This window comes from Morus notabilis, unplaced genomic scaffold (assembly GCF_000414095.1).
Source record: "Morus notabilis unplaced genomic scaffold, ASM41409v2 Scaffold172, whole genome shotgun sequence".
NCBI classification, from domain to species: domain Eukaryota; kingdom Viridiplantae; phylum Streptophyta; class Magnoliopsida; order Rosales; family Moraceae; genus Morus; species Morus notabilis.
Genome location: NW_010362230.1, coordinates 818993 through 831806, shown reverse-complemented (window position 1 = coordinate 831806; position 12814 = coordinate 818993). Strand labels below are relative to the sequence as shown.

At 32.0% G+C, this 12814-nt stretch overlaps 1 protein-coding gene across 1 annotated transcript; it reads left to right on the top strand.

The window, feature by feature from the left end:
- The first annotated feature begins 8172 nt into the window (after positions 1-8172).
- Positions 8173-9849, top strand: LOC112092227 (cannabidiolic acid synthase-like 1). Its single transcript, XM_024167777.1, has one exon. The coding sequence runs from the start codon at positions 8173-8175 to the stop codon at positions 9817-9819; it is 1647 nt and encodes a 548-aa protein (XP_024023545.1). The 3' UTR covers positions 9820-9849.
- The last annotated feature ends 2965 nt before the right edge of the window (positions 9850-12814 follow it).

Genomic DNA, 12814 nt, shown 5'->3' with positions numbered 1-12814 from the left:
TATATATATATATATATATTATATTATAGTATAATATAATATAGTCGTAATTTTTAATTATCCACGGTTATTTAATCTCATAATTTATTAAATGTTATTATATCGATTTTGGAACCAGTACAACTACTATAATTATAGTTTACCAAACACTCAGTTGCTTTTTGTAACAGTTATTTTTTGTAACAGCTGTTTTTTCTTTTAACACAGCTAAAAGTAATTTTTTCAAAATCTACAACAATACCAAACTAAGCCATTATCTCTTATCCAGAATCTATTACAAGCAAAAAACATACCGTTACAAAGATAATTTTGAGAAAAAACTAACCATATTAAGAAATTTTTCGGATTCAAAAGGATGAAATCTGAAAATGCGGTCATAATTACCAATTTTAAAAAATTTTGACTCTAATTTTCTCTCAAATCGTTAATTCAAAAAATTTGAAATTTTGTCAGGAGATAAATATCAAAGAATATAAAATATATTGGTAAAGTCAACTTCAATCAGCACGCAAAAAATTAGAAACAAAAAGCACAAGAAAATAGAGAAAAAATGAGCATTTCAGTATTAGATTTCCGTTTACCTCTCTCCATGTTTAATCTCATGGAATATGGAGACCATCACTGCTAGCTCTGATACTAATGATAAAAAAATATCACCAAGTACATATACAAAAGTGTCTACGGTAGGATCAGATCTCCAATTCGATTCTGATACAAGATTCGTCAACGGGATAGCCTTAGAATACTCCAATTACGAACATAATCCTCATGATTTACATCACGATCTTCCATGATCACAATCATCACCATGTCCTTTGTTATAACACAGCAACCACAAATAATCCACTATTCAAGAACCTATGGAAGACTGGGAGAGGGGGAGGGGGAGAGAGAGAACTGACAGAGTTTTGACATATTTCTGTCGTGCTAGTTTATGTCCTGCTATCTAATTATTTATAGCCACATCTATCATAAAGAGAGCAAAGACAAAATATCGAAACTATCTCTTCAGTTTATTTACTGGAGAGTAAGTTACCCGATTACTTAATCTGTCAATAAATATTTCATAATGTTTTCAAAGAATACTTTCCCAAATAATGTCTCATTAATTTTTTCTAAATAAAATCTGCGCGCGCGTTGATTTTTTGGCTATGCACCATTATAGGTGTCTTAAAATCTAACAGAATGACATGCCGAGTTATAGTGCTTCATCATATGATGAAAAGGATATGTCCACTTTAGGGCCTTGATAATTTCACTACATTATGTAAAAAGTACAATCAAAATGATTGCAAGAAAAGTGGAAAAAGGAGATGGGGTATTGCACAGAGAACATGGAGGAGACAAAGTGAATATTTGGTTCACTGATTCAGAATTATGATTCAGAATCATGATTCAGAACCATTTTCAGTTTATGTATATTTTTTATGAGAGAAAATATTATAACGATTCACGAACCGTTATTAGAATCATGACACGAATCTACCAACTAAACACACCAAAAGCATGTCTGAATATGGGATGACTAATGCATAGTCACCTGCTACATGAAATGGTTTGAGGTTTCCTTGTTTTTCGATTCTTAAATGGATTCGTTGTTGACTAGGGATGAAAATTTCCAATTTGGCCTCCAATTAACTTTCCTTCTAAGTATGTTTTTTATTTGACCTCTTATAAAAATTTCAGACCCGTTCATTTCACCGATTCGAGTCTAGAATTTGAGTTTTATTACAGGAAAAAGCTTTCAGAAACAGTTACATCTAACTTTTTTGCTATAATAAAAATCTCTCACATAAAATCACATCTTCACTCGAATTAAAAACTCGAATCAGTGAACTAAATGGGCCTTCATGTTCACATGTCATGCATGATTCTTCAACACACAACAAATCTAAGAGTATATTTGGTAGGAAAGAAAAGTAGAAGGAAGGAAGAAGGTGGAGGGATTTTGGGAGGAAAAATGAAAATGTATGTTATTTGATAGGAGAGAAAAGAGAAAGGAAGAGAAAATGGAGTGAAAAATAATACATGTAGGCCCCACTATTTTTTTCTTTCCACAAGTGGGCAAAAAATGAGATAGAAAATGGGGACAACTCATTAAAGTGAGTAAAGTTACTAAACTACAATTTTCTCCATCAGCATCCAAGCAAAAAATTTAAGGGTATAAAAGTAATTTACGAGTAAGATTTTTTCTTTCCTCTCAATTTAACTTCTAATACCAAACAAGTGAAGATAAGTTCATTTTCTTTCCATCTTCTCAGACCAAACAACATAAAAAAAAAATTAATTTTCTTTCCATTATTGTTATTTTTCATCACTTTCATATTTTCTTTTCTTCCTACCAAACATAGCATAAATATTTCGCAACAGGGAAAACAATCTTGGTAGTATATTCCAAGAGAAAAAGCAACAAATCCTGATATTTTGCAAAAGAATATTAAAAAAAGAAACAATGCGGATCTAGGACCCATGTGATCACTGTTAGTAATCCAATAATTTCGTCCCTAACAAACTGGCTAATGGACGGCTCTAAAACGGACTTCCATGCATAAGAATACATGTTAAATTATTTTCAAGTACAGAAAGAGACAGCTAATTAATAATACTGCAAAACTAAGTGAAAATCGATTTACATGATATTAATCAATTTTTAACAGTAAAATATTAATCAATTTCCACTAAATTATATACTTTTATTTAATTTGACATGACCGTGATTTGAGTTGATAGTTAAAAATTGTATCCATGCATTTTTATTCACACACTATCACAATTTTTTTTTTTTTTTTTTAAATGATAGATTCCTTCACCCAAATGCTTGCTTGCACTTCTTGGTTTAGCAAAACAGAAGATCTAACCTTCTCTTTCTATCTTATCACAACTTTACATTTCCACGCATAATCTTAACCACTCCCATAAATACCTGCTCCCATTTCATTAATTTATTAATCTTTTCCACCCAAAACTAAACTTCTCTTACTTTATAGATTAGATTAGATAATTATGTCTTATTCAAAACCACACGAATAGAAAACATGTATACACATTTCTCTTTTCTTAAAAGCACATGTTCTGATCACTAATTCAACCACGCAAATTAATCAAAGGAAACTATGAAAGTAATAATAATAATAATCTAGGCGAAAAAGAATTGAACATTAAAAAGATAATTAATAGACCCCACATGTGATTCTAATATAAAGCTAGCCTAATTTAAAACTAATTGATTAGATTACAAGAAATAAGTCAGCACAATCAACTGATTTTTTTTCACCCTTGCATAAGCTAGATTTTGACAACAATAACACTCAATTAAGCAATTAAGTATTCATAACTTTAAAACAACATTGTGATCATAGTATCGTTTTTTTCATAAATTCATCATGCAACATAATGATGTTTCCTGTTCTAATCACTTTTATTAGTAGCCAAATGAGCACTTGATCAAACGGCACGCAGTATGATGAGATGGAGCTTAAATTTAAAAAAGTATGGGTTCGATCTCGTATTGTATTAAAAAACGAAAACTGAAGTTTTATTATCTCAAGAATTACTGCCAAAAAGGGGGATGAACTGGGTATTTGAAATTTTCCGAAAACTGTCAATAACAAATGCTTAAGTATAGATGTAATCAATTAAGAAGAAAATAATAACAAAATCAAGAGCAATCTCATAATGTAAAAGGAACACTAACAAGTAATATGGTAAGCTACATAATGCATCACAAGTAAATAATAGAAAAAATAAATAAGGTTAGAGAGAGGACAAACACTATTTATAGTGGTTCGGTTATAAGCCTACATCTATTCTTATCGAGTAAATCACAATCCAGCCTCTTTTACTATCTTGATCTATTTTTGGTTCGATCATGTCAAGTACAAATTGGTGAATTTTTTTCCCCAGGTTCATCACACCTATTATAAACAGCAAGCTTTCGTTCATTTCACCGATTCGAGTTTAGAATTTGAGTTTTACTGCAGTAAAAAGCTCTCAGAAACAATCACATCTAACTTTTTTGCTACAGCAAAAAGCTTTCACATAAAATCACATCTAAACTTGAATTAAAAGCTCGAAAGCAGCAAATTAAACGGACCCTTATTGTATCAAATTTACAATGACATCGACAACCTAAAACTTTGTGAGATAATAAATATAAAAGTTTGATAATTTAAGAGAATCTTCCTCAATTTTACTTGGGTACAAGTAAGGCATTAGGAGATATTTTTAATGCTAAACAAGAATGGTATCAAGTTTAGCTCAAAGTATGTAATCATAGCTTCAATACGAGATAAATTAATGTAATTTGAGTTCAAAGATGTTTTGATAAAATTTGGAGCTTTTCAAAATATTCCACAACCATTCTAGACATGAAAAGCCCTTTGAGTACCAAAAAAGTCGAAAAAGTGCTTTGAGTTTGCGGCTAACGGCTAGTTTCAACTAGTCGTTCAAAAAGCACATCCAAAAGATGAATTCGTAACCAACAAGTTTGTATTTTAAGACTTCTTAAAAAATTGTTTTTAATGCAATTTCAGAACAAAAGGCCTGCTTTTAACTTATAAAATATTGCATAATTTTCATAATTTTTAAAAATCAAGAAGATAAAAAAATATCGCTCGTAAAGATTTCAAAAATAGTTTTTGGTGAGCCAAAATAATAGGACAATTTTTGCTATGTGCTCAAACATCAAATACAATGCTAAAATTGTAGAAATAAACATATATAAGCAAGTCATGTACATTATTTCTTCAAACTTTAAAATCTCGCTTCAAACATCAATTTTCCATTTGCCAAGCTTTGAATTTGAAGGCACTTTTGGACATTTTTCGATTTATCTTGCGTTATCTATAATCTTAAACAATTTATACGTAAAACAAACTCAAAAAAATGTGAATAAAAAATTAATCAATTTATTTAGTATTACCGAAATCATTATTATTCAATTTATTAAAACCTTTGAGCCAACAAAAAGAAAGAAGAAAAATGAGGTCGACCAAGCATTAATCCAAACTGGTTACAACTGATTTTAAGAACTCTGGAGGATACTTTCAAACATTCAATTTGTATTAGGGATATTGATCAATTCATGAGTCGTTAGATGTTTAATCTGTTTACTTGAGGTTGATCTAGCGTATGAGCTATAAAGTAAAGTGTCGAAAATAAAGAGAGAGATTAGAATTTATAATGGTTCTCCCGTAATGAGAAGGCAACGTCAATTTAGTGTTTGGTTTTTCACTATGCATAAAGAGAAAATAATATAAAAGAGCTTCATAAAACTTGAGAGAGACAATAATAGAGGACAAAGAGAGACTAGGGTAACTTAAGGATGTCTTGGGGAGATAATAAGCATGTTTCATGTCCTTTTTGTTGAGTAAAGACTTCCTTTTTATAGCTGCAAACTCTAGTTGACGCCTTAGAGTTAGTTTTCCTATTCTAAACAAAATAAACTTTTCTTATAGAATTCGCATTCTCCGAGATATGGACTGCCTTTAGTGTGATTTGGTACCTTCCCAAAATCTCAAAATGGAAGATTCTTTGAAAGATATTTGGAATATTTTTTGGACTAGTAGACTTTAGATGCTGCAATCGTTCTAGACTGATCTTAGGTTTGTGTTGTCTTCTAATTGTGTTGGACTGTTAAATCTTTCTAGAAGGTCTTCTTGACTGATGATCTTTAAGTTTAATCAACTCAAGTTGACACGTGTATGATTGACAAACAAAATCTGACCCCAATTGAAACCAGAAACTCACATACCAAACTAATTATTCGTAGAATTATAAAAAATCAGTTGCCAAAATTAAAAGAAAAAATGGAAAGGTTATATAAAGAAGAAGCCACAAACGTACAGCTCTTCAAGAAATAATTAGTGCTTGAAATCATTATACCATCAACATATACAAAACCAATTTGTTCTACCGTAAACATTTCTTTGAAAATATCCATCAACAGAAAGTGGAAGCCAATTAGCTGACCAAACACTATCAGGAACAATTACAGACCAAATTCATTCACTAGAGTATAGGAAAGAAGATACTAAAATATGTGAGAGAAATTGATAAGTTTTCATTATTTTTGGAAACAAAAATACAGTATACATAACAAGTTTTCATTCTTTAGGTTTTCATTAAAGTCGTCATCTGCTACTCAAAATATGTGAAAAAAATATTTATATTTGATTATTACACAATCAAATAAAGGACAAAATTCCGTAATAGGATAAACAAAGCTTAGTGCAAATCATGGATAAGATGGAATCAGAATGCTAGTGAAGAGTTTCTTTTGAAAACTAAAAGGCTTTAACAGTTATTCACTAGAGAGAATCCTTTTTTGTCACTAGATGTTTGATGTTACAAGATTTTGAGGGTAAAACCGTTATTTAATGAACATTTTAGTGGTAAAAGTTTTTTTATTTTTATTTTACAGTTTTATGGGACTTGTAGGCATTTGAAAATTTTATCAATTAAGGGGACGTTATTCTAATTAACTTAAATGTACATAGATTTCACAAAATATTAACATTTTTTAGGGATAAATTTGCTTAGGGCAAAAAATAACAAAAATGAGGGAATGCAATTATCTATATGGGATATTATTTTTAATTTCTTTCTGCATGTACCTACATGTTTTTATTTTATTTTTATTTTTTTTGACAAAATGTAATATATTTTGTTTATAACAGAATGTTACCTTGTAACACTTATAATGCTTTTCTATTCACTCCTAATTTTTCATAACAAAACATTATTAGGACAAGAAAAAAAAGGTAATTACAACCCAATAAGAACAAAATATTATTTAAAAACAAAAAAACAACTTAACAAAATAAAAAAGGAATAAATAAAACTCAAATAAAAATAAAATATATAGGTATAAAAAAATATTCTTTCACTCTCAAAAAGCGACCTCAAAATAGTTGGATGACATACTGTATTATTACAAAGTATTATTTTTTATATTATTAGAGCGAAGTGTTAAACAGGCTAAAGTCACTTATTTCATCACTCTCTTTGTCACTCTTATCTTCTCCTCTTACCGCATGTCATTCCATTTTCCAATGAAAATGAAACCTAGCTATTACCCATTGTATAACATTTTATTACACTTTAGTAGTATAATATTATTATGTTATTTCTATAAAAAAAAAAGAATATATATTGCTCACTTTCTCTTTATCACTTTATGAATGTGTTTTCTTTTTCGCAGAACCTAGAAAAATGTTATTAATTTTGTTTCCAACGATCAAATCGTTTCGCAATATATCAACAACTTGCAACATTCAAACCGCTTTATACTATTTTCCAATTAACGTTATTTATTTCTTCTTTTCTTTTTGTTAGAATCGTTATATATATAAATATATATATCATGAGCTAGAAGATAGAAGGCGATGAAACAAGTGTTTTTATCATTTCTCGTAATCAAAATATGGAGGTACTAATATATATAATAATGTAAAAAATTACAGAATATCATGAGCTATAATAATTACTCATAATATAATTCAGGCACCACCTATGGCACCAACAACATTTGAAGTGTGATCAACGTTTTGCTTTCTGAGCATTTTTAATCCTTTTTGAGCGTGATTCAGCTTGGCCATTCAATAATCAATAGATGATCACCGCATAAAGAAATGAAAAAAAAAAAAAAAAAAGAAGAAAAGCTAGCTAACAAATTAGAGGTCATAATCAAATCATAATCATGTCATCCAAATCGATTTAATTAAGTTCCGTTGTTAGTAAACTTTTTGTCGTTTATATATATATGTTTGTATATGATTTTTTTTTTTGAAAGGAATATGTTTATATATTTTTTTATAATCAATAAATCCTCTCGTTTATTTTAATATTCTTTTAGAGGATCTTTTGGACCCTGTTCATGTTCTTGATTCGAGTTTAAAATTTAAATTTTGCTACAGTAAAAAAACTCTCATAAACAGTTACATTTAACTTTTTTATTACAGTAAAAAAGTTTTACTTAAAATCACATCTCAATTTGAATTAAAAACTCAAATCAGCGAACTAAACGCAAGTTTTTTATTAAGTTCCGTGTAGTAGTGTCGGGATCTACATCCTTTATTTTTTGGAGAAAAAAAAAAAACAATGGAATAATTTCTTAGCTATAAATTAGGGAGGCAATTATTAACCCTCCACTCGCATTTCAAGAAAAAAAAAATGAAGTACTTTGCACGCTCCTCAGCTTTTCATAATAAAATTGTCATCTTTCTTTCTGTTTTATTCGCAGCTTCAGCTCATCCCACTCATAAAGACTTTCTTCTGTGCCTTCGTGCGTCGAACTCTACAATATTCACTCCTAAATCTGTAATCTACACTCCAAATGATTCGTTGTATGCCATAATATTGAAATCATCCATACAAAACCCTCGTTTTTCTTCTCCTTCGACTCCGAAACCATTCGTTATCATCACACCATTTCATGTCTCCCACGTACAGGCCACCATTCGTTGCTCCAAGAAACATGGCGTGCAAGTAAGGACCCGAAGTGGCGGCCATGATTTTGAGGGCCTTTCTTATCTGTCAAATGTCCCGTTTGTTATGATTGACTTGAGAAATTTAAGTTCGATTAACGTAGATGTGGAGAGCCAAACTGCTTGGGTTCAAGCTGGAGCTAATCTCGGTGAACTTTATTATAGGATTGCCGAGAAAAGTGGAAACCTTGGTTTTCCTGCCGGTGTTTGCAACACCGTGGGTGTTGGCGGACACTTTAGTGGCGGAGGCCACGGTTATCTGTCACGGAAATATGGCCTCGCGGCTGATAATATTGTCGATGCACAATTAATCGACCCTCAGGCAAGACTTCTTGATCGGAAATCAATGGGTGAAGATTTGTTCTGGGCCATACGTGGTGGTGGAGCGGCAAGCTTTGGGATCGTTCTTGCCTGGAAAGTTCAATTAGTTCTTGTTCCACCCACAGTCACGGTGTTTAATGTCAACCGGAACTTAGAACACGATGAAACAAAGAAGCTTGTTCATCGTTGGCAACATGTTGCTAACAAAGTCGACGACGAGCTAACAATCTTCCTCGTTCTACGAACTAAGAGTCCTGTCGATAAGAAAGGGAGTAAAAAAAGTGTACTAGAAGCTTCCTTCCAGGCCACGTTTCATGGCGGCGTGGATAGGCTCCTTCAATTGATGCAAAAGCAGTTTCCTGAGCTGGGTTTGCTAAGACAAGAGTGTACCAAAATGAGATGGGTCGAGTCCTTTCTCTATTTCAATGGATTCACAAATGGAGAATCTTTAGATGTTCTACTAGATAGGACACCTAGTTCAAAATTGTTGTCTTTTAAAGCGAAATCTGACTATGTGCAAGAGCCTATTCCATGTGATGTATTAGAAAGAATGCTAGGAAAGTTGTATGAAGAAGAGGTAGGAAGAGGTTGGGTTGAACTGTTTCCTTATGGAGGGAAAATGAACGAGATTTCAGAATCTGCAATCCCATTCCCTCACCGATCTGGGAATCTCTACAAAATTTTGTACTATGCGGAATGGGAAGAAGAAGGAAATATTACAACGTCCAAAAAGCATGTAAGTTGGGTAAGAAGGCTTTACGACTATATGACTCCTTATGTGTCAAAAAATCCAAGGGCTACATATCTCAACTATAAGGACCTTGACCTCGGGATAAATAACAATGAGTGCCCCACCACGAGTACCTATGAGAATGCACATGCAAGGATTTGGGGTCCTATGTATTTTAAGGATAATTTCAAGAGGTTGATTCATGTGAAGAGTATAGTTGATCCAACTAATTTCTTCGTAAATGAACAAAGCATCCCACCTCTTCTTACCCCAAGTGATTAAAATGGCAATTAAGGATCCTGCTGTGCTAAATTAAACCAATAGCTTTCCTTATTGTGTCCCTTTAAATAAAGGTTCATTGTATTGTCATATGTAAGTTATTTTAAATGCAAATAAAACTCTATTGGTTTTGCTTTACTAAACTCTCCCCGACAAGATATTGATTTAAGATCTCTATTGGTGTCTTATTTTATTGTTGTTTTAAGCGTCTAGTTGCTCCAATAACATATACACATTTAAAATAATGCTTTCATGAGCTCCAATAATGTGGTCCGTATAATCGCATTTCTTTTTTTGCTTTGCCAGGGTAGTTGCTTAGAAACTTCCTGAGCCTGAGCTGCTTTATGGCCCTACAAAGAAACTGAAAATCATTCACCATGTGCTTTGTGCTCTGTGCTCTGTGCCAAGAACTTGCTGCTTCCAGCATCGCAACAGGGTCCCTGGTCCATTCACCATGCGTGAAAAGATTCCTATCTTTCCATACAAACCAAATAACCACACAAAAAATCTCAAAATCTTCTCGCTTCAAGCAACTAAAAAGCTCTAGATTGCACCAAATACTGACGGAAAACGCTTAGTTCCCAAATCCGTGTGCAATAAATAAGAGCACGTAGTGTGGAATTTTCCCATCAAGACACTGACGCCATCCTTTAAAAGACGTTGATCCCTCGGTGTGCAAGATTTTTCCAAGAAGGGATAATGTTGTGGAACACCCTCCAAACAAAAGCCTTCACAGTAACCACTGCACCGGCGCAACAAACACGAGGCCCTGTAGAATGACGGCCTCATCCTTTGTGGACAACCTTTGAACCCTCATTGCTAGTAGGGCTGACAATCCGGGTAACGACACGACTTGAAATCCGCACGAAGTTAGTGGGTTTAAGTTTATCATAAACAAGTTTGGATCAAAATCAGGTCGAACTCGCGAAACACGATTAAATAGCGTATCGTTTTCAGGTTGACCCGCCGTAACCCGTTTATTAAATGTGTCATATTTAGGTAACATGAATACACAACACAATTACAACTCATTTGTTACTTATGTTGAGAAACGGGTTGAAAAATAAGTTGAGAAATAAGTTGACACGACCTTATTGTCATTCATTTTATAAACGTATCGTGTCATGTCAACCCCCTAAATTATATAGGTCGTGTTCGAATTTTATATTTCGACACGATTAATAAATGGGTCGCCTTCGTATCAAGTCTTACTGTGCCAACTGAACGGGTCAATACGACACGACAACACGAATTGCCACCCCTCTAACCTAGTTGAGGCGCTTCCTCACGATATCGATTTGAACGGAAAACTTGAGACCAACGTCGACCTTGTCAATGAAAGAATAGCCGTCTAAAGATTCCAGTATGTAGGAACTACAAATCTTATTGATTGGAGAGAGCATGGACAGCCTGATATACTTTCTTGAAGATTTTATAATGCAAACGAAAAAAAAAAAATCATGAAATTGAACCAAGAAGCTTTTAAGCAACAGAACAAATGATTATTATATTTTTCTCTCACTAAATATATTTTTTATTTGACTTGTGTTTCTTGTTGGCAATAAATGATTTATAAAGAGAATTGAAAAGAGGAGAACGCCTCCTTCGTTCACTTTTTCAACGCCAAAGCTTAGGAGTTTTATAGCTTTGATGGTTTTAATACGGAGTTTGTGATGATGGTGACATTGGGTTACATTCATCGTCGCCGCAGTGTTGCAGCCGTAGGTGCTTTTTAATATGGATTTCTTTGAATTAAAATGAGGCTTTTATTTTCAAGAGAGAAACAAAAGTTTAAACATTAAGACACCGTTCACTTTATCGATTCGAGTTTAAAATTCGAGTTTTGCTACAGTAAAATTCTCAAAAAGTCACATCTAACTTTTGACTATAATAAAAAGCTCTCACATAAAATCACATCTTAACTCGAATCAGTGAACTAAACAAAAATTTTTCATTGGAATGAAGAAACAGGAGGAAATTTAGCACATGGCAACACAGTTTTCGTGGACTTCTACATGAATTCTACATGGATCGTGGTTCCCACGATCTTGCTAAATAGCACAAGTTGTTCCAAATAGAGCCGAAAAGTGAAAGGTGAGGAGAGACGGGATTAGTTGAAAGCTTTTGAAATCTATGATTGTTTGGTAGGAGAAGAAAAAAAGAGGAAATAAATTGAATGAGTGATTTTTTTTTTTTAAATAAGAGAAACTCCTTTTATTGATAAAATTATCATTACGAGGAAAAAGGATATGATATCCTCAAGAAGCGAAACAAAGTGTGAGTGCGTGTTTAGAACCATCTTTAAAAAACAATTTTCGCGTATTTTGATAAACATAAAATGAAAAAAAAACAAAACGACATTTATTTAACAAATATTTTAAAAACGAAAATAAAAATTTTTATAAAAAAATTAAAAAACAGTTAAAAGTTATTTTTATTATTTAATATCTATCAATAATATTATAATATATTAATTAATAAACACGATTTCACTCTTTTATTATATTCAAAATAATCTCCTAAACAATCAACCAAACGTAATTTTAGAATCGGTCCTATAATGATTCTCAAAACAATATCATTTTTACTTTTTATGAAAACAAAATTATTTTAAAACTAATTTCAAACGCACTCAAAAACTCAGAAAAGAAACAAAGAACCAAATTTTAAATCCTCCAAAGAAACAAAACAAAGGATGAGATATAATCAAAGGTGAGTGATTTAAATCCTTCAGAGAACCAAAATTTTAATTTCTTATGGAACGTTTGGTTGGATGATTCATACCATGATTTGAATCATAGTTCATGGTTCGTTACAGTGTTTTCTCTCACAAAAAATATACGTAAATCGAAAATGATTATAATTCATAAACCAAACGTCTCCTTAATATGATTATAATTCATACCAAGCGCTACACGAGAATGACCCTCTTTTTTTTTTCTCTCTAAAGTTATATATATTTCTTGCCTTCTAATTTTCTTTCCCGCTCGAGAAAAAG